Here is a 26,724-nt window from a genome sequence, read left to right as displayed (position 1 = left end):
AAAATCAACGTCAATCATTTTCCTTCCATCTTTCCTTAGCTTCTGTTTGAATTAAATAATAAATAATAAAAGTACTTAAATTAAGGGAGAATACAAAAATAATATATAATAATTTGATAATTTAAATAATTATCCAAATATCTTTACTTTAACCAAATACTTATTACTATTATTATTTAATATATTTTTTATTTATTTATTTATTTTTATATAATTAAATATAAAATTTAATCAAATTAAATAATATATTATTATTTGTATTAATTTTTTATTATTTATATTTATATTTATTTTTAATTAAATATGTTTAAAATAAAATAAATAAAAGAGATGAAATATGAAGAAAATTAGCAATACACAATTTCAGAATTTTAACATTAAAGTTTTTGAAGCATTGAGGAGACGGAAGACCTGGTGAAGTGGTGATGAAATATTGAGGAGATGGAAGAACAACAATACAGTTTCAGAATCTCAAAATTAAGATTTTGGAGACATTAACATGTTTTTATATTATTTCTCTCACAGTTCTCTTATATATCACTCTTTCAGAATCTCAAAATTAAGATTTTGGAGACATATGTTTTTATATTATTTCTTTTTTCACAGTTTTTTTTATATATCACTCCTTTGCCTAACCGTTCATAAATTCACATTTCACCCCTCTCTCTCCACTCTTCCCTAATAAAAGGCACCTATCTCTTCACTTTCCTGTCAGTTAAGTGAGAACAAATAAAATAAATTTTTAAAATTAAAAATATGCTTATTTAATAAAAAAGAATATCAGTTTAAAACAGAAAAGTAACTAATCTCTCTACTCTCCTGCCAGTTAGGTGATAACAAAAATTAACGTACCAACAAATAAAATATTTTACTTCCAAATGATACTCACAAAAAAAATGGATCTTTAACCATAAAAAATTTTCATCTATGACATCAAAATATATTAATTTTTCAAAATAATATTAATTATTTATTTTAAAACATTAATAATCAACAGCCTTTTTAACACTACCTTAATAATCAACACCCTTTTTCTATAAAATCCCAAACTAACCACGAATAAAAAAATTAAAAAAACAAATAATAAACTTGTATCTATTGATTTTATTTTATTTTATTAAATTCTTTTTGTTTTAAAAAAAATAAAATCTACTAATCGTTTCTGTTATTACACAACAATTAAATATACACATTTTTATATTACACAAATATTGAAAAAAACAATTTAAAAAATGAATGATCCCATTAGAACTCAAATCAACTCAAAGATAATGGTATTTTAAAAAAAAGTTGGTATAGTTACGAAAAATGAGAGAGACTACGAACAAAAAAAGATAAAAAAGGAAGAGGAGAGAAACTAAATAATAAATTATTATAGAAGAACCAACAGAAAGAAAAAAAAGATAGAAAATGAAAAGAAGAGAGAGATGTAAATAATAAATTATTATAGAAGAACATTATTATAAAAGAACAAACAGAAAAAAAAAGATAGAAAGGGAAGAGGAGACAAAGATGTAAATAATAAATTATTATAAAAGAACGAACCAAAACAAAAAAAAATAGAAAGGGGAGTTGTTATGGCATTAGTAAGCGGCAGTAGCGTGCACCGATTGGAGAGGAGTAGCGTGCACCAATGATCAGTCACGAGTTGCGTCCGTCTCCCTTTCAATTAGGTGTCTGACTCAGTGGTACCTCTGAATTGCATTCCAATAACTCTATCTTTGGCCACTACGTTTCCTAATATTTAAAATAAATCATATATTTCAATTGAAAACCGATAATCTATTTCAAATATTTTTTAAAAGTAGAAAAATGACGCAATAACCAAAATAATAAAATAAAACCAAATATTAATCTAAGAATAAAATAGGAAAAAAATTTGAAACAGTTAAAAGAGGAAATCCCCTTTATATATAGTTATAAATTATTATTATTATTATTATTATTTATGTGTTTTAACAAAGATACTTTCTATAAATCCACGCGTGACTTTGAAGTAGTAACTGGGGAAGAAAAAAAGGGTCTTTCTTTCAAATAGTAATGTAGTTTTTCTTTTCAATTTTCTGAAATGATCAAATTAATTTAATTTTATTTTAATTGTACAAATCACTCGTGAAATCCGAGTTAATTTTATCGTATTAGGCTTTGACATTTTCAAATTTTAAAAAGAAATGGTACTCTTTAAATACGATTCTGTCTAAAAAAATTTAGTCAGATTTTAAAAAAATGGTATTTAAAAAATACGATTTTAATTAATATAAAAAAATAAATTAATTAAAATTGTAAACTTTATAATAAGTATAATTTCCTTGAACCCCAGTTTCTGATAACAAGAATCTCTTTCCATGTCGGTAGAGTACTATATAGTGGAAAATGGGGGTGGAGAAGGAGAAGTGCACTATGTGTGTACTGCGTTTTATCCTTTACAAGTAGCAAAACGAGACACTGTAGTTTTTTGCGAGCTGAAGTATAAAAGGGGTAGAAGAGTCTAATGTTGCAAAAAAGGGTAGAAGAGTCTAATTTTGTGTTTGTTTCTAGTATAAATTATAGGTATAAGGAGGAAGAAAAAGATGGTGTTTCTGTTATTCGTAGGAGAATGGATGGGGGAAGAGGGGAGAGTATTTTTTCAATCTTCACAAAAATTTAAGATTTGTATTGATTTTAGGTAAAAGTATTATATTTTACCAAAATATATTTATCTATGCATTTTATTATAATATATAATATATAAAATTAAATATTACATAAATTTATTTAATAATTTTAAAAATATTTAATTATACTATTAATAATAACAAATAATTATAAATAATAAAAATAATAAAATAAAAATATAACATTCAAATATTTTTTATTATTTTTTTATTTTTTATGGAAAAATACAATAATTATGGACATTATATATTAAAAAAATTTAATTAATTCAAATATTATCATAATTAATTATTCAAATATTTTTAATAATAAAAATAAATTTGTAAATTTACATTCTACATTTTTAAAATAATTTATAAATTTTCTTACAATTATCACATTCACAATTTTAATAAATCATCGTCACATTTTCATTCAATCATTTCTTAATTCAAACATCTTCACGTATTCTCACATATTTTTTCTAATTCTCTCAAATTTACTTCATCTCTTTTCATAAATCTCCCTCTTCAATTCAATCACATCATAAATATAATTCAAGCAGTGCAAAGTGGTGGGAATAGTGATGGAGACGTATCTTGTGGTGCCAGATTCTCTCACGTTCGCCGTGTGTGAATGCTACGCTCAACCAGCCAAGAGAACCTATTTGAAATACGATTTCTCAATTTAATCTTTTATACTAATTAAAATTATATTTCTTAAATATGATATTTTTTAAAAAAGTTTAATTAAAAAAAGTTACATAAAATCGTACTTGGAGTATTCGATTCTTTTGAAATTTTAAAAATTATCTATAATACAATTTTTTTCAAAATTAAGTCGTACTTCTCGCTTATAATTTGTTCATTTCAAAAATAAAATTTTAATTTGTTCATTTCTAAAAATTGAAAAGCAAATTACATTTATGATAGGAACAAAACAAAAAAGCAGAGGGAAAAGTCAAAAAGTTGTGACAAGGAGTCAAAAAGTAATTGTAATGTGTCTTTTTCTATAGTATGAATAATAATTTAATAAATTCATCAGGTGTGTTTGAAGAGATGGAGAATTTTCCACTTTAACGTGAACAGCTAGTCCTTTTCAGCTTGTTTGTTTTTAGCATAGAATTTTTGCAAGAAGGCATAAAAAAACCAAGAAATAAAATATTATTAAAATTCAAAAATCAAGGTAAAAGGAGTTGATTCATATTTCTATTGCAAATATACAAACATTTGTAAAAATATTAGGACTAAATATATATTTTATAATTATTAAAAATTTACATATTTAAAAAGTTAAAATTATCTTTAATTTTATTTGTATCAAATATTTAATAATATTATTAACAAAAATAAATAATTATAATAATTAAAAATAATAAAAATAAATATAATTATTTATTATATAATAATATTATTATTGTTAATTATAAAAAATAATGATATAAATTAATTATTATTTTTATTCAAATATTTAAAAAAATAAGGATAAATTTATAAATTTATATTTAACATCTTTTAAAAAAATTAAAAATTTTACACAATCATCCTCTTACTCACAAACTTCGATAATTTTTTCTCACAAATCTACTATAACATACCCAAATCCAAATAGCCACATTTCTCTCTTAAATCACTTTAAATTTCTTCTTCAATCTAAAAACATCATTTGAGTTAGTTATCTTCAAGATAACTAGAAAGACAAACACACCAGTCCATCCACCCATCAAGTATATATAGGAACCTAAAACTAAAGGAAAAAATAAATAATTACAAGGACTTTTTTTGAGAAATACGTTTACATAATTTTAAAAAAAAAATATTTATTTTTTAAATTTCTCTATAAACTATTTTAAATTTACAAATAATTAAATTTTAATTTAAAACAAATTATTATATTTTTTCTGTTTGTGTTATTATTTATAATAACATTCTTATATTATTATTTTTCTTTGCCGAGAAAAAAACTTACATTATTTTAGTCTTTCTTTTTTATGGAGACTCCGCAGAAGAAAATGTTTCTTTCAAAATCTATTCAACAGCAAGTAAATATTATAAGAAGTATTTTAATTTAAAGAAGAGAATTTTGTGTCGAATTTCTTCTCATTATACGTGACTATTTTATCTTAAAAAAATACTAGCTGAAATGTCTAGTTAACAAAATCGATTGTAAGGTCGAGAGATCGTGAAATTAAAAAGGTCTCTCATCCTACTAATTATTTTATTTTAACAAAACTTTGACAATAAATAAAAGAGCATAAAATCATGCATGCTATTAACACTATCTAAATCATGTTGAAATCCAACCCATAACATAATAAATTCAATAAATATAAATATAAATAGTAAAAACTTAATAAGACTGCTAAAGTATAATAATTTACAGTAAAATACTTAATTAATAGGTAAGTAGAGTATTTTTTAAAGAAATAATCACTTAATTAAGATTAATTCTAACTTTATCATCAAAGCACCTTGCAAATACACACAACTTCTCCAAATTACTAGAAAATCATTTTTTAAGACAAAAAATAATTAGTTACTATATTGATTAAATTACATACTATTTTAGAGACTAAAAAAAGTATTAGTTTCTAAATTACTTTTTATTATTAATAAATAGTTTTTAAATTGGTATCTAATTAGCTACCAAGATTTTAACAATAAATTATTTAGATTATAAATTTGGTAGCAAAAACCTTGATAGGTAATTAGATACCAATTTAGAAACTATTTATCAATAATAGAAACTAATTTAGAAATCAATAATTTTTGTGTGTCTAAAATAGTATATAATTTATTCAATATAACAACTAATTATTTTTTGTCTATAAAATTATTTTTATTTAATATTTTTCTTGTAACAGTGATAATCGAGAAGCCATGAAGAAGAAGATTACATACTTGAACTGAAACATAAGAAAGGGAAGGACAGAAAAGAAGTGTTGAAAATATAATTAAATCTATCTAAAAGTACTAACAAATAATTTTTATAGTGTTAACTTTGTTATGAGTTGATAAAGTCTCCTTTTACTTATTCTCCAATTGTCATTTTAAAATATATTGACTAATATTACCGAAAATAATGGATCACACATTTTAATTAGTTTATATATGCAGATGAGCCTTACTCTACAAAAAAAAAAAAGTTACAACAAACCCTCTTTCTTCCTTATCCTTTTAAAATTATTTTTGAAAAATACTTTATAAAAAGAATCGATTTCTCCTTAAAACAGATATGAAAACATTTTCGTGTTAAAAGGTCTATTTACCTTTTTATATTAAGCACTAGAAAAAAGGTAAAATGTCCTTTATTTTATAATATCATATTTTTATTAAAAATGCAAACAAGCAGTTTGTGTTTGAATTGTAATTTGAAATTTATCATAAATGTGTATTTTTTAATGTATATAATTTAGAAATAAGTATTTTATTTTAGTGAGACAAACGTTAGTTATATGGGATGTAACCTTTATCCTTAATATATTCAACGGGGAAGCTCCACTACTATTGAATGGTAAAATATCCCATTGGCCACAAAATTTTGTATTATTCATACGTCATGATTTATTTGATAGAAAATCTTCTTCAATATTATGAAAGTCAATTATATGAAATTCAATTATTATTGTATTTATAAATTTATGGAGGCTAGTAGATAAAATTAGTGATATGTGATACCAAATCCAATGAATTGTAAAAATTATAATAAAGTAATTTTTAATGTTGTTAAAATATTAGAAGTTTTTCTTTTGGGCTTTTCCTTTTCTATTATATGTTATATGCAGTGTATCCTATTTTCTATTCACACCACAGGTATATAAACTCTTTTAGGGTTTATATAAACTGTTTTTCGTAATATTTTTTAGATTAATGATACATTTTCTTTCTTCTTTTCTTTCACACAGTGCTTCGTCCCTCTTCCCTGTCCTTCATATATTGAAGCCCTCTTTCTCTTTATCCTCTGTAAATGTCACAATTATATCAAAATACTTGTTTGGTTTTTCTCTGATATGGTATCAGAGCTCTTCATTGAGAAGAGCTCTGCTGCACGCACTTTGATTTCGTCCTCCCAAAATTCTTTCTTCTTCCCTTTTCTCTTTTTATGTCTTGTATATTTTTTTTTATTTTGTGTGTTTTGCTTTTGTTTTGTTCTTTCTAATGATGGTTTGGTTCTTTACCGTTCGTGTTTTCACACACAAATGGCCGACGAGAAAAATGACCGGAGTGAAAAACCCTAACCCTAGTCAACACAAGAATTTTGTTCAAGGTGAGAATTTTGTTCATTGTTTCTTGTATCTGCATCCCAGTGAAAATCCTACTACACCCCTTGTGTCTCCCGTTCTTGATTCCACAAATTACCACTCTTGGAGTCGCTTGGTTCTCACGACATTAAGCGCAAAGAGTAAAGTCAAATTCGTCAATGGTGATGCTCCCCGACCTTCAGAAACCAATTTTTCTTTCTCATCCTGGACAAGATGCAACATGGTGGCGTCTTGGCTTGTACACTCGGTCTCTGTTCATAAATGTCAGAGTATCAAATGGAAGCTTCTTCACTCAATCAAGGTGACCTTTTTGTTACCAATTACTTTACTAAACTCAGGATTATTTGGGATGAATTAGATAATTTTAGGCCTGATCTTGTATGTTCCTGTAATGTGCCTTCTGTTACTGTCCAAAGAAAAAGAGAGGATCAGGCAATGCAATTTTTATGTGACCTTAATGACCAATACAATAATATAAAAACATATATTCTCCTCATGGAACCCATCCTTGCTATTACCAAAATCTTTTCTCTTGTTGTCCAACAAGAGCGTCAGTTCAATAATAGTGTTCTTGTAGCTAATGTAAAAAATGTTACCCCTATTGCTCCTGTTACCTCTGTTAACCACACCAGTACCAGTACCTGTTCTTTTTGTGGAAAGTTGGGTCACAGTGAGAGTGTTTGTTTTAAGAAAAATGGCTTTCCTAACCAAGATAACAGAGGCTCAAATTTTGGTAGTAATAAAAAGGTATGTACTTACTGTAACAAAATTGGTCATACTATTGATGTGTGCTACAAGAAACATGGGTACCCTCCCGGGTATATATCTCAGTATGGTAAGTCTTCTCAATCCAACAACATCAACCCTACCATTCAAGAGGAAAATTTTGGCAATCAAGATCAAAACAAGTAGAATATCGAAAGAGATTTCCACATCACTCAGCATCAATACCAAATTCTTTCGGACCTTCTGAAAAATGTCAACAATTCCCACAATCAAGTTCAAGTCAACCAAGTTGGTTCTATCTCTGCTGATCATCAAGATCAGAATTCGATCGTCACAGGTAATATCCAAAAGCTCAAAAATTCAAATTTTAATAAATATACTTGGATTCTGGATTCTGGTGCTACTGATCACGTTTGATTTTCTTTGTCAAACTTTACATCATATAAACATATCAAACCCATTGCCATTTAGCTCCCTAATGGATATTTTGTTATTGCTTCCTGCTCTGGCACAGTTTTCTTTAACAAAAATTTTATTCTTGAAAATGTTTTGTATGTACCGGATTTCTCTTTCAATTTAATATCAATTTTTCAATTGACTGCATCCCTTAAATGTGAACTTATTTTTTCTTCCACTGAGTGTCTGATACAGAATTCCAGAACCAAAGACAAGATTGGTACAGTTGATCTTGTAGTTGGACTAACTGACAACAAAATTATGAGCTACACTGCAAAACAGAGGAACATTTGGCACCTCATAATGGGTAACCCCTTAGAAGAAAGGTTAAAAATTCTGCAAACCTACTATCCTAATATTCATATTGACAAAAACTATGTTTGTGATACATGTCACCAAGCCAAACAAAAGAAACTTTCTTTCTTTCCTAATAATACTAAAACTGTTCAAGCTTTTGAATTCCTGCATATTGATATACGGGGTCCCTGTTATGTTGTTTTCATGCTTGGTTATAAGTTCTTTCTTACCATAGTTGATGATTTCACTAGATACACTTGGGTTTTTCCCATGCATAACAAATCTGAAGTCAGGGCTAGTGTTGTTAATTTTATTGTTTATGCTGAAAACCATTTTTCTACTAAGGTTAAAACCATTCGTACGGATATTGTATTGAATTTTCTATGTATGAATTTTTTGCATCAAAAGGTATTATACATCAAACCACTTGTATTGAAACACATGAGCAAAATGGTATTGTTGAAAGAAAACATCAACACCTCTTAAATGTCACACATGCCTTGCTTTTTCAATCTAATCTTCCTGTTTTTTTTTTTTTTTGCTTTGCTGCACAACATGCTATCTTCCTTATTAATTGTATGCCTACTCCGCTGCTTAATAATGTTATGCCTTATGAAAAATTGCATAAAAATCTTTGTGATATTTCTTCCCTTTGTGTTTTTGGGTGTCTATGCTATTATTCAACTATTCTTGCTCACAGAAAAAAAAAACTAGGCAGTCGTGTTGTTCTAGGCGTTTTCCTTGGTTTCATACCAAACAAAAAATGTTTTTTTGTTTCTAAACCTTAAAAACCATAGGATAGATTTATCAAAAAAATGTTATTTTTTATGAAATTTTTTTTCCTTACCATTGAAATCATATACAAAATAATGACTCAAACAGTCTTTCTTTACCTATTCCTCAACACTATGCCCAGACTCATGATGATATTCATATGCAAACTGAAAATATTGTTGATAATGTTACTCATGATGTTTTTTAGGCTGACACTAATGTTGAGCAAAGTGAGCAAAGAGAGCAAAATGAAACTACAGTTGCACCTCCTAGAAGATCTACCTGCAGCGGAAGACTCCCCATTTATCTTCAAGATTTTGATGTGTCAAACTTCAACAACAATGTTGTAAGTACCAAACATTCAATCCATTCCTTTTTAAATTACAATTCTTTATCAAAGTTTTTCAAAAATACAATACTGTTAATTTCTTCTACTAAGCAACCTCGCAACTATGAGGATGTTGTCCTACATCCACCTTGGATCCGTGCTATGAAGGAGGAAGTGCAAGCGCTTCAAGATAATGGGACATGATCCCTGACTACACTTCTAGCTGGAAAATCAACAATTGGGTGTAAATGGGTTTATAAAATCAAGCGTCATGCAGATGGTTCCATTAAACGTTATAAATTCTGATTGGTAGCAAAAGGATACAACCAAATTGAAGGACTGGACTTTCTAGACACTTTTGCTCTTGTAGCAAAGTTGACTACCCTACATCTACTTCTTGCTCTAGCCGCAACCCATAATTGGACACTCAAGCAACTTGATGTGAACATGCTTTCCTACATGGAGACTTCGATGAAGAAGTTTACATGCAATTGCCTCCAGGCTTTCACACTTCTTCTCCCAATCTTGTTTGTCGCCTAAAGAAGTCCCTTTATGGTCTCAAACAAGCAGGTAGACAATGGTATGCCAAACTCTCAAATTTCTTACTTTCACACAATTATAAAATTTCCACTACTGACCACTCTTTATTTTTGAAAGATGATGGCAAACACACAACGACACTCTTGGTCTATGTGGATGACATTATTCTCGCTGGGAATAATCCTATGGAGATATCTGGTATCACTTGTTTGTTACACAATTTTTTTCACATTAGAAACCTTGGTGATTTAACTTATTTTTAGGGCATTGAAGTTGCTCACAATTCCACTGGTATCCACTTAAGTCAGTGCAAAAAAAATTTAGATTCTAGTATGTTGGGATGTGCCCCCGCTCCTACACCAATGTTGCACACTGTCAAGTTGTCAACAACAAAAGGCACCCCACTTGGTTATGCAGAATTCACTGCATATAGACGACTGATTGGACGTCTTATTTATCTGACCAACACACGACCTGATATTTCCTTCTCTGTCAATCATCTCAGCTAGTTCGTCTCACACCCAACTAGTGAACATCACCAAGCAGCAATGCACATCCTTCGCTATCTCAAAAGAACTCCTGACACATGTATCTTACACAATCAATCTCTTATTCAAATAAAAGCATATAGTGATTCTGATTGGGCTACATGTCCTGAAACTCACAATTCCATAACTGGTTTTTCTGTGTATTTGGGGGAGTCAGTCATCTCTTGGAAGTCCAAGAAACAACAAACCATATCTAGGAGCTCCTCTGAGGCAAAATATCATGCTCTTGCTGCAACCACTTGTGAGATTCAATGGATAACATACTTGCTACAAGATTTACATATTCAACACCTACAACCATCTCTTCTCTACTGTGATAATCAAGTTGCCATCCAGATTGCTAATAACCAAGTCTTTCATGAGCGCACAAAACACATTGAGATCGACTGTCGTGTTGTTAGGGAGAAACTTAATGTTGGCCTACTCAAACTACTTCCAATCTCTTCATCCCTACAAGCGGCAAACTTCTTCACCAAGCCTCTTCCTGATGCTCAATTCAATATCTTGTTTTCCAAGCTAGGAATGAAGAACATCTACTCCTAGCTTGAGGGGGCTGTTAAAATATTAGAAATTTTTCATTTGGGCTTCTAAGCTAGTTGGGCTTTCCCTTTTCTGTTGTATGCAGTGTGCCCTATTTTCTATTCACACAACATGTATATAAACTCTTTTTAGGGTTTTTTTTTAATATTTTTCAGATTAATGATACATTTCTTTTCTTCTTTTCTTTCACGCAGTGCTTCGTCCCTCTTCCCTGTTCTTCATATCTTGAAGCCCTCTTTCTCTTTACCCTCAATAAATGTCACAATTACATCAAAATACTCATATGGTTTTTCTCTGAAAATTAGTGGTGTATTATTCATACGTCATGATTTCTTTGATTTAAAATCTTCTTCAATATTATAAAAGTCAAATTGTGCGTCTATTGATATGAATGAGGTTTAATTATATAATTTATCATTCAATTATTATTTTATTTATAAAATTAGTGGAACAATGATAATTGAGTAATAAATGTGTAATCAAATTTGCGGAAGAACATTAATGTACTTATGTCAAGTGTAGTTATGACAATATCTAACTTTAGTGTCAAGGTATTTCTCTCCGCACCCCAACAAATGGCTTCCTACAGTCCATCATTTTAAGAAAAGACCATTGTACCCCTTTTGAAAATGACTTTAAGATTATTCTTTCCATAATATTTTCAAAACATACTTTTTAGAAAAAATTTTATGAATTATGGATTTACTATTCTAAAAGTTAAAAAAAAAATGTGTTATAGAAAGAATATTCTATAATGGTTTTTTGCCTTCCGGATGTGCTATTCTAAAAATACATTTTGCTTACGGAACTCTTATTCTAGAAACACCGTTGGCTTATAAAACACTGTTCCATAATCACTCAAAATTATCAAGGATAATTCTGGTATTTCAAAAAATATAGGGGTGCAATAAGAAAAATGCAGGGGTACAAAAATAAATACCGTTAGTGTCATCATCCAAGGCTTATGCGAAAAAGAAATTAAAAAAAAATCATCTTAGGCTTGTAGATTGCAAGATTTGTCTACAAGGGAAAGCTATAATATATATAGAAAAAAAAACTCACTTTGCAAGCTAACCTTGCTTGGCCCAATTGTTTGCAGGCCATCCTTGGGCCTGAATAACGATTTTTATAGGACTTTGCATCATGCACCACCAAAAATTTAACTGCCCTTTTTATCCTTATATTTAACACACTTCTCATTTCTTTTACCCCACCTCACTACAAGAAAATCATGAAATAGAAATCAATTTTTAGAGAACAAAATAATTAGTTGCAATAGTAACTAAATTAGAGACCATTTTAAAAACTAAAAAAAAATGGTTTCTAAATTAGTTTCTATTATTGTTAAATAGTTTCTAAATTGATATCTAATTAGCAACCAAGGTTTTAACAATAATAGAAACCATTTTTTTTTTTAGTTTCTAAAATTGTCTCTAATTTAATTACTATTGCAACTAATTATTTTGGTCTCTAAAAATTGGTTTTTATTTTATGATTTTCTTGTAGTGTCTCTTCTTCTACCTTATGTTGCATTCTTGCCTGCACCTCTTCCAAATTTTCTTCCTTCATTCGTGAGTAGGAGAGTTATTGGAAATACAGTCAGAGAACTGTCATTGAAGAGATTAGTATTTACGGTGTATTTTGTTCTTATTAGTTATGTGTGTAACCTAGTTTTCGGATCAAAAAAATACAACGCACAATTTAAAATGTATATTAATTTTAAGAAAATTATTGTTTGTTTGTTATTATTATTGTTAGAGATATAACCAGGACCATAAATGGATCATCATCACAAATGCAAACTAGAGAGAGATCGACAACACTAGTTTGTAGAACAGATAGGGAACAAGCTATCGCCAATGCCATTAATGATGATCTCTTGCTACCATCTGTTACATAAAAAGTATAAATAAATTGGAGTAAGATTTTATGAGAGACATACTGATATGTCATTACTATAGAGTTACACCAACCATATGGCTTGTAGATTGTGGAAGATTGACAATTGATTTTGATTGGACATTAAGTTAGTATCCCACATACGCAAACTAAGTAAGTTTGGTATCATGTTCAAAATTTTTATGTTCAAAATACAAATGCATTTTAAATTTTACAATTTAAAATATAACTATTTTAAATTACACCATCTAAAATACATTTGCATAGTACATTCTCAAATAAAAAAATTTAACTTCTAACATTCAAAGATATAAACTTCGAAAGGTCACCATATTGTATATTCTGAAAGTGAATTTACAAAAATAAAATAAAAAACTAACCAAAGTCGGAACACCAACTAAAGCTCAATACAACCCCTTACCAAGCACTCCAACATAAACACATAAATTGCCCATAACTGATAATTAATTCTGGGAAGGAGAAAATTAAAATTTAAAGTTTTATGGAAATGCAACTTGAAAATATAGATGCAGAAAAGAAGAGATGGTAGGTTATATTTATGGATATATTAGGTGCAATATTTAGTAAGTTATAATCTTTTATAGCAATTTCTAAAATCTTATTTTAAACATTCAATTTCAATTTAAATATTTTTTTTAATAATAAAGTGAATAAATAAAAATGTTCGTGAAAAAAATTAAGTATTAAATAAATATTTAGAGTTTAAATGAGTTTCTACATGTACTATTTTAACGCGCATAAATATTATTAAATATAAAATGTGCCTTCAATATGGTAAATAAGTTTTTATTTTAAACACTTTCTACTTTTATTTTTCAGAAATTAGTTAACAACAGTATTACTTAAAAAAAGATTTTTTAATCCTTTAAGACAACAAATAAAACGAAATTTCTCTGAAATGATTGACATTTCAAACACTAGATGAAGTAGTAATAAACAAATAAAAATAAATAAATAAATGTAAACAAAAGTTATAAGCACATTATAAAATTTCATTATACATACTATTTTTTTAATAATAATCTGCATGAAATAATAATTATACAGAAATGTAAATCGTTAATTTTATTGAAAGTCGTTATTCTAGTTGTTATTATTTTGTTCATTGTTAAAGAGCATTTAATCGCCAAGTCTAATCTTTTTTAGAAATTTGAGAGACATTAAATAGATGCCCTTTTCTTTCTACTCTTGTTTCCTTCTGTTTTAAGATCATTGTTCTTTAATTTAATTAACAAAAATACGATATTTGATTTGTGAAGAAAAACTCATAAAAACAATATAATAATTCAAATATTTCATTAATGTTTTCACAAAAAAATGATTTCTCAACACACCTTTCCCAAGTCGTTTAACAAACATTTCATAGTTTTCAAAATGGCTTAATTATCTTTCACTCAGATTATTTATTTAGTTTATGCTATTAGTAAAATGTTCAATTTTTTTACTTTTTAAAAATCATTAAAGAATAAATATTAACAGTTTTAATTTACTATAATCTAATTTGTAATTAACACACAATGGTAATTTATAAAAATAATAATTTAATTTCAACAAATAAATATTCAGTTTTATTTTTTTGAAACTGATTGAAGTTTTAAGGAATCATACTGTTACATTTTTAAGAAATTTGATTGAAATTGTAATGAAAACCAACAAGAACAATAAATAACAGAATAAGAAGATAATTAAGCCATTTGAAAAGAAGTTGCTTAAAGAAGGCATTAATGGGTGGAATTTAGAGGTGGGATGACATGAGAGTTTCCCCACCAGAAGGGTGTGATGTTTGATGCAGTTGGTAATGTTAGGACCCATCACCATAAAAAAGCAAGGGGAATCAGAGGGAAAAAGAAAAAAGCAATTGCAGTAATCGATTGGTTTCTTAAACCAAGGAACAAAAAGTGGGAAGCATTCCAAAGTAGAATGTAAGAGCATCTTAATACATGGTATAATCATCACTCTTAAAGCTACTTTAGACCCAATCCACAGTCCTTGCTGCTACCCCATTGCCTTCCCACTCTCTCTTTCTCATTCTCTTTCTCTACATAAATTGAGTTCCAACTCTCTTTTTCTCTTCATCCTCACAGCAGCAGTAAAGCCAAGGTGTGCACAGCAATGCCAACTCCAAATGACCCAATCATCACCTGCACTCACCCACAACCACAATCACAACAACACAATCCAACTTCCAATCAGTATGCATCAACCCCACTTCCCACTTCAAATAAACACATTTATCATTATGTGCAAGTTTCTGGCTAATAAATAACATTAGGTACCACATACACACACAAATTTAGGTGCAACAACAAAACATAACATTTATGATTTATGTGCACGTTTGTTGCTGATATATACCACATTTTGGTACATGCTTAGATAGGAACTTTAGGTGCACTAACTTCACTTAAAAGACAGCATAACATTTATGATTTTTGTACACTTTTGTAGCTAATACACCACATTTAGGTACGCACATAGATACACATTTAGGTGCACTAACATCAATTGAAAGACAAAATAACATTTATGATTTATCTGCACTTCTGTAGCTAATAAACCAAGTTTAGCTACACACATAGATACACATTTAGCTGCACTAACATCAATTGAAAGACAGCATAGTGTTTATTATTTGTGTGCACTTTCGTAGCTAACAACCACATTTAGTTACACGCATTTAGGTGCACTAACAATTAACAGACAACATTTATGGTCATGTGAATGTTTCTTTCTATCAAATAAATCACATAACTTAGCACTAAAACACACATGGAAACATTTAGGTGGACTAACCCCAATTGAGAAATAACCAAGGTTTTAAAAAACAGTCTGTCACAACAATTTCAATCACAATATCAATCATTTCTTTTTTATCTTTGTAGTCACCCCATGATTATTGTAGTTATATCAAAATAGTTATCTATAATTGTCTGTATTGTCAAGAATTACATGTTTGTAATAAAATTATGACTACAAAATTTAAAACTTGAGAGATAGCGTTATGATAAATTTTAAATTATGTTCGCGGTTGCAACTTCTTCATGTTTCATGATATTGGAAGAAATTGCAGATAAATATAATCACTGTTAGTAATATTGCAGTCTGATTGCGTTTGCAAACACTCCAAAAACTTGACACTGGGGTGGAAATTGCTATGGGTAAGCTTTTTTCAAAATGTTGCACATGGTCTACAATTTGTTGTTTATGCAATCTAAGGAAAAGTGCGTGACACAGAAGTAACAAAAATAGAAACAGTACACATTAAATGCGTGCATGCTTTAGTAGAGAGAAAGAGAGGTATGGTATGGGCACCTGTCCTTGATGGCCAGAGGTGGGCAATGGGCGTATGGTGGCAGAGTCAACTTCACCAGTAGGCAGAGGAACTGCAGGATTGCTGTTAATGAAGGGCATGCCACCACCTTTATCTGGCACTAATGGAACTGTCACTGGTGAACCTGCTTGTGCTTGTGGTGCCGGACCAGGTGAATAAGCTGCTTGGTGTGGACGAAAAGGCCATGGAAATGAAGGGGAAGATGGTACCTCTCCCCCAGAAGAAGGAGCTGGCGTTGCCACTGGAGAAGGTTCCGGAACCATTGCTGAAGAAGCAACTTCTATGGCTAGCTTTTCAGAATCTTTGCATGCCTTGAGTGACCCATTGTGGAAGGTAAAATAGAAGAAACCGGGTCGAGATGGATGCCACTGAAAAACATCAACTTGGTTAAGGAAATTGGAAAAGTTAACCCTGCTGAAAGTAAAGAAGGAGGCTTTAAGGGCTTTACCGTGTAGGGGTTGGCGAGAAGAGTGGCTTGAGTGATATTGCAGAGGTTGTAGGCTTTCTCGTTCTTGAAAATGTAGAGGTTGAAATGTTGCTTGTGCTTGAAAACTGAGAGAGAGAGGAGAAGCAGAGTAATGTTAGATGCTAGTGGTAGAAATTGTTATACATTTATGTAGATTCCAAATCTGGGTGTTGTTGGTACTTACTGATGGAGTCACCGATGGAAACTGTGGGGTTCTTCCACTCTGAAGATCCGTCTACTAGAATTGTGGCTGAATATGAAAGCTTGAAGAGTGAAGGTAGGAGAAGGAGAAAGAGAATGGGGAAGTGCATTGTGATGAAGGTGTTTGATTTTGAAGGGAAATTGAATGGAGGAAGGTTTGTTGGTTTTGTGTCGTATTTATGAATGGCCAGGCTCTCTGGGTAATTACGGAATAGCAAGAGAAAAAGGATTTTGAAAACTGTGTTTGATTTGGAAGAGAGAGAGAGTGTGTGGGGAAGGAGACTGTTAAATTGTCAGGTGTGTTTGGCTTTTTGATAAGGAAGAGTTTAAATGGGTGCCAGATATGGGTGTTGGGGAGGGTGTGCTGATATTATTATTTTATACAGCAAAAGGTTGTGTGAGATTTTGTTTCTGAAAAATGTAGTCTCAAAATTGTGGCAAAAGAGGTTGAGAAAATGGGCAGGAACACAATCAGTATGAAATTTTTGGGGCTCTGAAGTATGATGATGGGGATTATAATTCTAAAATGATTAGTGCTGTGATTATAAACCTGCAGTCAATAATGTAGTGAATGCTGATTTCATTTTTCAATTCAAAAAAACCCTTCTTCTTGGGTGGTGAGAAATAAAAATTGTCTTTCTCCTTTACCTCTTTTATTTTGAACCAAGTTTTGCTCCCTACTTTCTGCATTGCATTGTTGCTCACACTTTCATGCAATAGCGGGAATAATGTTTTCAACCTATCCTATTTTTTTTCTTCTGCTTCAATGCTAACAATTTTCATTTAATAATATGATTGGTTAGAGAGACACATTTAACTTTATGTATAAATTTGGTCTTCTTCTTTTTTTGGAGGGGTGGTGACCATGTTTAATCTAACTTCTTTTATCAATCAAATAAGTTATTACGACCAAACATAAACTTACACGCCAGAATTACTTGGAGAATGAAATGCCAATAATATACGAAATTAAATTTATGCCAAGAATGTATAGGTCCCGTAAAGTAATATAATATGCTCTTTTTTCTCAGTCTTCCTTCCTCTTACACTCAACACTTTATCGTGCATTTTCTTTTCTTCTCTAGTCAATACATTGGCTATATAAATATATAAAGTTGTTTACAAAAATTGTTTTAAAATAAAATTATTATTTTAATGTAAATCTCGTATACGTAAATTACTTAAAATTAAAAATTGTTTTTTATAAATTAGAGAAAGTTTTTTATATAAACAACTCTTTTTCAATTAATTTGTTTATCGTACGATATTAAAATACTATTTTTTATTTATATAGGTAATTTTATAAACAACTCTCATTAATGCTAATGGTACAGAAGAGAGAGAGAGAGAAATTAGGAATATCAAATAATATAACATGGAAAATTCTTTGAACATCCAACAATCAACCACATGATTCATTTTCCTTTTAAACTAACAGATGTGCCCCTCATTTATCAGTTTTCCTCTTACTGTTAGAACTCTGAACTCCGGAGTTCAAAAGTTTTACTGTGAGTTTAATTTTTAACATTGACACTTGGTGAGTACTGTTGTTGTTGTAAAATGGTACAACACTTACCCTACGGAAGTAGGGGCAGTCAAAAAACATAAGGGTCGATGTCTTTCCCTAAGGTGGCAGCTTTGCTTTCTTTTAATCTCAGCATGTGGTCCAACATACAGATAACGAGACCACAAGGTCAGCAACGACAAAGAGGAAGCATCATATTTATTGTCTTTGGTCCATTTAATATTTTCTCCTCGCTTCTCAAGAACTCTCTAATTTATATATTCATCACTATAATTATCCTCGGTCTTCTAGAAGAGGCCTACGGATAAAACAAAACAATTTACAGTATGATACAATAAAATCAATAAATTATCCGCATCAAGAACTGCGCTTGTTGGTATTTTACAACAGGACCAGGTTCGTAAGTTAAGACTGAAACACCCACGCATCTCCAGACATCAGAGATTATCTTTTCACATGCACAGAAGAATTTTCAAGAGAAACGCTATTACAGATCGCATAAACAATTTCTTTATACTTTTTCTCCAAATAAATATCTGTCTGAGCACATGACTAGGTAGGTTATATACTCGTCTACAAATCCCCTTTGCCCTCTACTATTACACATTGGCATTCTTCATAGGGGAGAGAGACCAGGATGTCAAATTCGTATCTAAACTACATGATCTGTTGCATAATCAGGAGAATTATGTTATAATTAAGTGCAGATTCTATTTTATATTTATTAGGACAGATTTGTTAGTGATTTGATTTGATTTGTACAGCTTTAAACACTCATTATTTCTGGCTTTCATTGCCTATTATTTCTTTCTTTAATTAGGTTGTAAAACAGTCTATAAATAGAGACTGTAATCACATTTGTAAAATATCTCAGAAATATATTTCACTTATTTCTTTCCACTTGGTATCAGAGCTCCTGATCTAGGAGACTCTGCTTCCGCAAATTTTTTTTTAGCCTTCATTGCTGTAATCATTTTCCTTGACAGCCTTCATTGCTGCAATTATTTGTTGGACAGCCTTCATTGCTGCAACTTTCTATTTTCCTTATCCTTTCTCCATTGACCACCACCACCACCTTGCACCATTGACCACCACCGACCACCACTGCCGTCGCTCGCCGGAAACTGCACCGCTCGCCGGAACTGCCACTGCTCGCCGGAAACCGCCGCTGGCCGCCTGAAACCGCCACCGGAAAATTTTTCCGGCAGATTTTTTTTCCTGTGTGTGTGAACAGGATCAAATTTTGCCAATCTGAAAAACTCAGTTGGTTTTGAACTCTCATGGACTCCCTTAGTAAGCCATCTAGCTATTGTTCCTTTACTATGAGTGGTAAGAGTTCTAGTTTTTTATCCTTTAATGCTTCTAGTACTGAAAATATCTGGATTATAGACTCTGGTGCTACTGATCATATGACACCTCATTCCTCTTCTTTTTCATCCTACACTACTTTATCCGGTAAGCCATATATTACTATTGCTAATGGTTCCACTACCCCCATTAATGGTCGTGGTAACATTCACCTTCAACCTTCATTTCCTTTAAAAAATGTGCTTCATGTTCCCAAACTATCCAATAACCTCTTGTCTATTCAAAAGATTACCCAAGATTTAAATTGTACAGTGGTATTTTTCCCTTCCCATTGTGTTTTTCAGGATCTTGTCACGGGGAAGACTATTGGAATTGCTAAAGAGCAGGGCGGGTTATATTATTTACAGCATGAAGAAAGTAAAAAGGGTGCTAGACTACAGGCACACACTTCTAATCTTCAGCAAGGTCGTGAATCTTGGTCATCCTCTCAGATATGGCTTCAACACAGACGTCTTGGTCATCCTCCATTTAGTACCCTAAAGTCCTTATTTCCTGTTTTATTTACAAAAGTGTCTGCTGAGTCATTTCATTGTGATGTTTGTCAGTTTGCTAAACACCATCGGACAACTTTTCCTCCCAATGGTAATAAAAGTTCTAAACCTTTTGATCTTATTCATTCAGATGTATGGGGACCTTCACCTATTCCTAATATCTCGGGTACAAAATGGTTTGTTTCATTTATTGATGATTGTACTCGGGTTACTTGGTTATTTCTCATGAAAGATAAGTCTGAAGTTTTTCACTTGTTTGTAAAGTTTTACAGAATGATTCAAACACAATTTGAAAGTTCAATTAAGAGATTGCGTTCTGATAATGGAAGAGAATATGTGAACCAAAACCTTTCCAAGTTCCTTGAGGAAAATGGAGTTGTTCATGAATTAACCTGTGTGGACACTCCTCAACAAAATGGGGTTGCTGAAAGGAAAAATCGTCATCTCCTTGAGGTTACTCGAGCTTTACTTTTCCAAACATCTGTTCCTAGATCTTACTGGGGGGAAGCAGTCCTGACTGCCACTTATTTGATTAATAGATTACCCTCTCGGGTTCTAGAGGGTGTTACTCCTATTCAGGTTATGACCACATTCTATCCTTCTATTCCCATGTTGAATAGTCTTCAGAATCGTGTCTTTGGTTGTCCTGCTTTTGTCCATGTTCATAGTCCTAATCGGGGTAAGTTAGATCCTCGTGCCATCAAATGTGTCTTCATCGGTTATGCCCCCTACAAAAAGGGGTACAAATGTTATCATCCTCAAAGTCGTAAAGTTTATATTTCCAAAGATGTCACCTTCCATGAAACAGAGTCTTTCTTTCCTAGTTCTCAGCTTCAGGGGGAGAGTATTCAAGAAGCTGAGGACCTTGAGTTGCCACCTTTTCCTTTGTTACAGGATTTCGTTCTTAGGAAGGATGACAAAGACCCTGCACCAACATCATTACCAGAGAAGAATAATGAAGACAAATATTTTGGAAAACAATATCAGCGAAGGCAACAAGAACCCGTCCTGGTCGAACAGCAACTTCAATTGTCTGAACCGGAGGTAAGAACTCATACCAGTGAGACTCTTGAGGACACCTTAAATACTGCTTTTGAACCTAACCTAAATGATTTACCTATTGCCTTGAGAAAAGAAAAAAGATCTTGTGCCAAATATCCTATATCCCAATTTGTGTCTACAGAAAAACTTTCTATGCAGCACCAGAGTTTTCTTTCAGCTATTGATTCTATCAAAATCCCTACATTGGTACAAGAAGCCTTAAAAGATGATAACTGGATTCGAGCCATGAATGAAGAAATGAGCGCGTTAGAAAGGAATGAGACTTGGGAGATTGTAGAGAGACCAAAAGATAAGAAAGCAGTGGGTTGTAGGTGGATATACACAGTTAAGTATAAGTCTGATGGCACACTGGATCGGTATAAAGCAAGGTTGGTTGCAAAAGGGTACACTCAAACCTATGGGATCGATTATGAGGAGACTTTTGCTCCAGTGGCAAAAATGAATACCGTCAGGATTATTCTCTCCCTGGCGGCACACTTTGGTTGGGCAATGCATCAATTTGATGTTAAAAATGCCTTCTTGCATGGAAGCTTGGAGGAAGAAGTATACATGGAGATTCCACCTGGGTATGGTATTGTTAATGAAGGGAATAAGGCGTGCAGACTTAAGAAGGCCCTATATGGTCTTAAACAATCACCTCGTGCTTGGTTTGGAAGGTTTACTCAAGCTATGGTATCTTTGGGGTACCGACAAAGCCAAGGTGACCATACTCTGTTTATAAAACATTCTCAGAATGGTAAACTCACTCTACTTTTGGTCTATGTAGATGATATGATTATTACAGGTGATGATGAGATTGAAAAACAAAATTTGAGGGAGAGACTAGCTGCTCAATTTGAAATGAAGGATCTTGGGAAGCTGAAGTACTTCCTTGGGATAGAGGTTGCTTACTCGAGACAGGGCATCTTTATTTCTCAAAGGAAATACATCCTTGATCTTCTCAAAGAGATTGGTAAGTTGGGTTGTAAGCCCACTGGAGTGCCAATAGAGCAAAATCATAGGATTGGGAATGATGAGGAAAACCCAAAAGTGGAGAAGACACAATATCAAAGACTTGTGGGAAAACTCATTTATCTTTCACACACTAGGCCAGATATAGCCTATGCAGTTAGTGTGGTTAGTCAATTTATGCATGATCCAAGAGAAAGACACTTGCAAGCAGTAGATAAAATTATTCAGTACTTAAAAGCCTCTCCAGGAAAAGGATTGCTATTCAAAAAGGGGGAAAACTTATCCATGAAAGTATATACTGATGCTGACTATGCAGGATCGATTGTTGATAGGAGATCCACCACAGGCTACTGCATGTTCTTGGGTGGAAATCTGGTGACATGGAGGAGCAAGAAGCAAAATGTAGTTGCAAGATCAAGTGCAGAGGCAGAATTTAGAGCCATGGCTCAAGGGGTGTGTGAACTCTTATGGATGAAGATCATACTTGATGACCTAAAAATAAAATATGAAGCTCCTATGAGTTTGGCATGTGATAATAAGTCCGCTATCAGTATTGCACACAATCCGGTTCAACATGATCGAACAAAGCACGTAGAGATAGACCGACACTTTATTAAAGAAAAGTTGGATGATGGTCTTATAGCCACTGAGTACATCCCTTCAAGACTCCAATTGGCAGATATGTTTACTAAGGGACTTCCCGCAAAACAATTCGAAGATCTTACTTGCAAGTTGGGAATGATAGATATACATTCACCAACTTGAGGGGGAGTGTTGCATAATCAGGAGAATTATGTTATAATTAAGTGCAGATTCTATTTTATATTTATTAGGACAGATTTGTTAGTGATTTGATTTGATTTGTACAGCTTTAAACACTCATTATTTCTGGCTTTCATTGCCTATTATTTCTTTCTTTAATTAGGTTGTAAAACAGTCTATAAATAGAGACTGTAATCACATTTGTAAAATATCTCAGAAATATATTTCACTTATTTCTTTCCACTTGATCCAACTTCATATTTCTGCTTTTACCTAAGAATAAGTAAATGTTGTTTCTTACAGAACAAATTTCCTTGGCCCCTCCTGGCTCAATTCCTTCTATCTATCTCTTCACATCATTAACCAAGATCGCCATTGAGACTAACCGTTAGGCTGAGAACTATCATTTAAGAGATGATGATTAGTTTGGTCCTGTTATCACTTCCCCACCACTGACGTGATTAATTTAGTTAACTGTCCTGCAACTGCACCACTAGGAAATTTTATCTACCACTGCAAGGAGCGAGCCCTACGGAGTGTACACGGTGGCCTTTGTTTCTGCGCTATAGGGAGTACTTTTTCCATTAGCTGCCCAAACAAAAACGCCAAGGTCAGTCGTAATCCAATCACTTTCTATGGCCAACATCTATTCTATAAATACACACTTTAATATAGTCACAGGATAGCTAAAAATCCAATGCTAACAAGCTTCATGAAACAACACAACTAAGTCTAATAACATTATACTTGACAAAGTAGTTTTTTTGCATCTCTATTAAATCATTATGGGCACTATTGATAAAAAAAAATCAGTATGAGCACTGAGTTAATTTGCTACATCTCGTATCATATACAAGCAAACTTCATATCCCAATGAACCATGAGTGTGTATTCATGATTAATCATCAGTTATGTTCTCAGGCAAAATATCTAAAAGAAGTGTTTACCAATAACATTATGCCAGTAACAACTAGCAAGCAATTCAGATAGAGTATCAACAGAGAAAAAAATTCTCAGAGCAATATGCAAAGTATTTTCACCAAAAAGATCCTACGCTAACTAACTTTTTAGAACAAATCATTACCTGCTTGTACCTCTCTTTTTTCCTCTCGGCCTGCACAAGAATATCTTCAATAAGAGATAGAGGGCAAAAATACATAATAAGTTCTAAAGCTACAAAGGCAGATGTGCAACGATAAATGAGACACTAAAGTAGAACCTGTATTACAGGCTACACTCAAACCCCTTACAAGTTACATCCTCTGTTTTGGAAATACAGTCCAAAACGTGGGCTGTTTGCAACTCAAAATGCTTGAACATATTCCAAATTCAAACGTGCTAGCAGTGAAAACAAGAACGGAAGCATGTGTTGAGAGAATAAAAATCTGAAGATCATGATTCATGACTCGGGTATAAATAGAGACTGAATTCTGAGGCAGAAATAGACATTTTCCCATCCCAACAATGGCTTTCTTGTTTGGTAGAGGGCAGACTCAACACTATAGCTTGAAGATTATGCACAGACCCAATTCTGTGTCATGACTCGTGTGTAACTGGAAAAACGCTTTGCCATTGCCGAATAACACTAATATCAGTGCAATCAATGAGGGAAACAGTGATATTTCCACACACAAAAATTGTACGAGCATTCTCAACTCAACACCAGTGAAGTTACCACACTTGTTATAACAGTCCGTATGAATAATAGTAGTGGTAAGAATACGACACTTTGTAAGAATATATTGGTGTAAAAGTAATACATAAAAGATAACCACAATCTTTCTCAAAATATGACAGAAAGAATCATCCCATATCTAAAAAATTCAAGGCGAGCATCAAATACAATGGCAACGAAAAAATGGTGATAGGTTAACCGAAGTTTATTCATTACCAATATCAAACCTATCACCATTTTGTATACCCATCTTAAAAACGTGAGACACTTGCCTACAATATAAGAGAGAGGGTAAAAGTCATTACAATTGGATCAGAATTGTAACAGTATTAAAGCAATGGGGAGCACAATCGCTCAGACATTTTAATTCAATGATCAGACAACCCCAACTAAAAAATATTCATGGCTTCAGAAACATTTACTACATAACCAGATGCCAAGAAACGAGACAGGTTATACTTAAGCAAGGATGGCTTCAGGTGTGACTGAATGAGAAATTGAGAATAACACTGTGAACCCATTTATGATGAGGCAAGAGAAAAATATGACCTGCAAGCGTGTTTACGAAAGGAAAGTCCATCAATGCAATCCCAAACATTAATAGATAGCACCCAACAGCAAGGTAATGAAACCATGTCAGGGAACAAGACCAGGCCAAAAACCCAATCAATGATCAGCCAAATCAAACGAAAAACGAAAAGTCAGCACTGGAAGGGTTTCAACTTTCAAGTTCAACACACAACAAAACTTATTGTCTCCTGCAATGATTACAAAACACAAGTTGCATGGCTGATGAAAACTGAAAGTATCCCCTGGATAAAACTTCAAAACAATGAAAACCAAAGCACCTTTTCCTTCAAGAGCTTGTCGTTTTCCTCCTCTAGTTTCACCGCCAAGGACTCCAATTCCACTTGGTAAGCCTTGAACAACGAAATTCACATCACAACCAACAAAGAAAAGTCAAATACACCGAAACAAACACACACATATATATCAATATCCACATCACTGTAGAGACCTGCTTGCGTTCCCGGGACCTAGCGGCAGATTCTCGGTTTTTAATCATTCTCCTCTGTCTCTGTTGCGCTGCCTTATCCAACTGCTCCAAAACGGGACGTGCTCTCTTCCCTCTCCCGCCTTCAACCACCTCCAAACCGTTCCCGAACCCTATGACGGAGCCTTCCACTCCGTCCTGAAACGGCGTTGCAGCGAGGAGGGGATCGAAGGCGAAGACGCCGCTGCCGAGCCTCTCCGTGAGGGGCATTGGCATCTTGATGTCGCAGTCAACTTCTTCGTTGTCGTCATCGTTGACTGCGCCGGCCTTGGCGAGGAAGTCTTCGAGAGTCATCATCTCGTCGTCAGGAGCCTCCTCCTTGCATTCGCGGCGGTCACCGGCAACGATCTCCCTCCATACGTCATCGACGGTCTTGGGGGCGGCGGTGACGGCGGCGTCGGAGATGGGGATGAAGTTGGTGGTGGTGAATTGAGGTGTGGGAGAAGGAGAGGAGGATTCTGATTTTCGTGAATGGGAAGAAGCCATTAACTTGGAAGATGCCATCGATCAATCATTCGATGTCTCTGTGTGTCTCTCTCCTAGGGTTTGGGTTTTGGGATTTGGAATTCGCAAGTGAAGAACTTAGACTGAGCAAACTGCAGAGTAGAGACCCCAATGCCTTGTCGCGGCTGTTTTTTGTTTTACTCTTCTTCTATTATTATTACTCTTTCCTTATACCATTTTTTTAAATATACTCTCATCAAAAACCGTGCCACTCTACTTCCCCATTTTATAAATCATCTTAATTTTCTTTGAATCCAGTGAAAAGTTTTTTTGAAAAAGGGAACTTCTTTAATAATTTTGAAGGTATATT

The 26,724-nt window shown here is 32.4% G+C and overlaps 2 protein-coding genes across 5 annotated transcripts; both read right to left on the bottom strand.

The window, feature by feature from the left end:
- Positions 1-14,867: 14,867 nt before the first annotated feature.
- LOC137828755 (early nodulin-like protein 14) lies at positions 14,868-17,735 on the bottom strand. Its single transcript, XM_068635440.1, has 4 exons — positions 17,006-17,735; positions 16,804-16,907; positions 16,337-16,723; positions 14,868-15,165 (listed from the first exon to the last, which is right to left on the bottom strand). Exons 1-4 carry the CDS (start codon positions 17,130-17,132, stop codon positions 15,103-15,105), a joined length of 681 nt encoding a protein of 226 aa, XP_068491541.1. The 5' UTR covers positions 17,133-17,735; the 3' UTR covers positions 14,868-15,102.
- Positions 17,736-23,376: 5,641 nt separating this feature from the next.
- Positions 23,377-26,611, bottom strand: LOC137830331 (G-box-binding factor 4-like). Of its 4 annotated transcripts, XR_011084205.1 has the most exons (5): positions 25,875-26,611; positions 25,705-25,776; positions 25,406-25,614; positions 24,266-24,295; positions 23,377-23,769 (listed from the first exon to the last, which is right to left on the bottom strand). XR_011084205.1 is itself a non-coding variant. In XM_068637605.1 (4 exons), exons 1-4 carry the CDS (start codon positions 26,412-26,414, stop codon positions 23,689-23,691), a joined length of 723 nt encoding a protein of 240 aa, XP_068493706.1. In that variant the 5' UTR covers positions 26,415-26,611; the 3' UTR covers positions 23,377-23,688. The 4 variants fall into 4 exon arrangements, 3 of the variants coding, with proteins under 3 accessions (XP_068493706.1, XP_068493708.1, XP_068493707.1); XM_068637605.1 differs by lacking the exon at positions 25,406-25,614; XM_068637607.1 differs by lacking the exons at positions 24,266-24,295; positions 25,406-25,614.
- Between the last annotated feature and the right edge of the window lie 113 nt (positions 26,612-26,724).

Source organism: Phaseolus vulgaris, chromosome 7 (assembly GCF_000499845.2).
Source record: "Phaseolus vulgaris cultivar G19833 chromosome 7, P. vulgaris v2.0, whole genome shotgun sequence".
NCBI classification, from domain to species: domain Eukaryota; kingdom Viridiplantae; phylum Streptophyta; class Magnoliopsida; order Fabales; family Fabaceae; genus Phaseolus; species Phaseolus vulgaris.
Note: the sequence above shows the minus strand (reverse complement) of the source record. Positions and strands in the feature narration are given on the sequence as shown.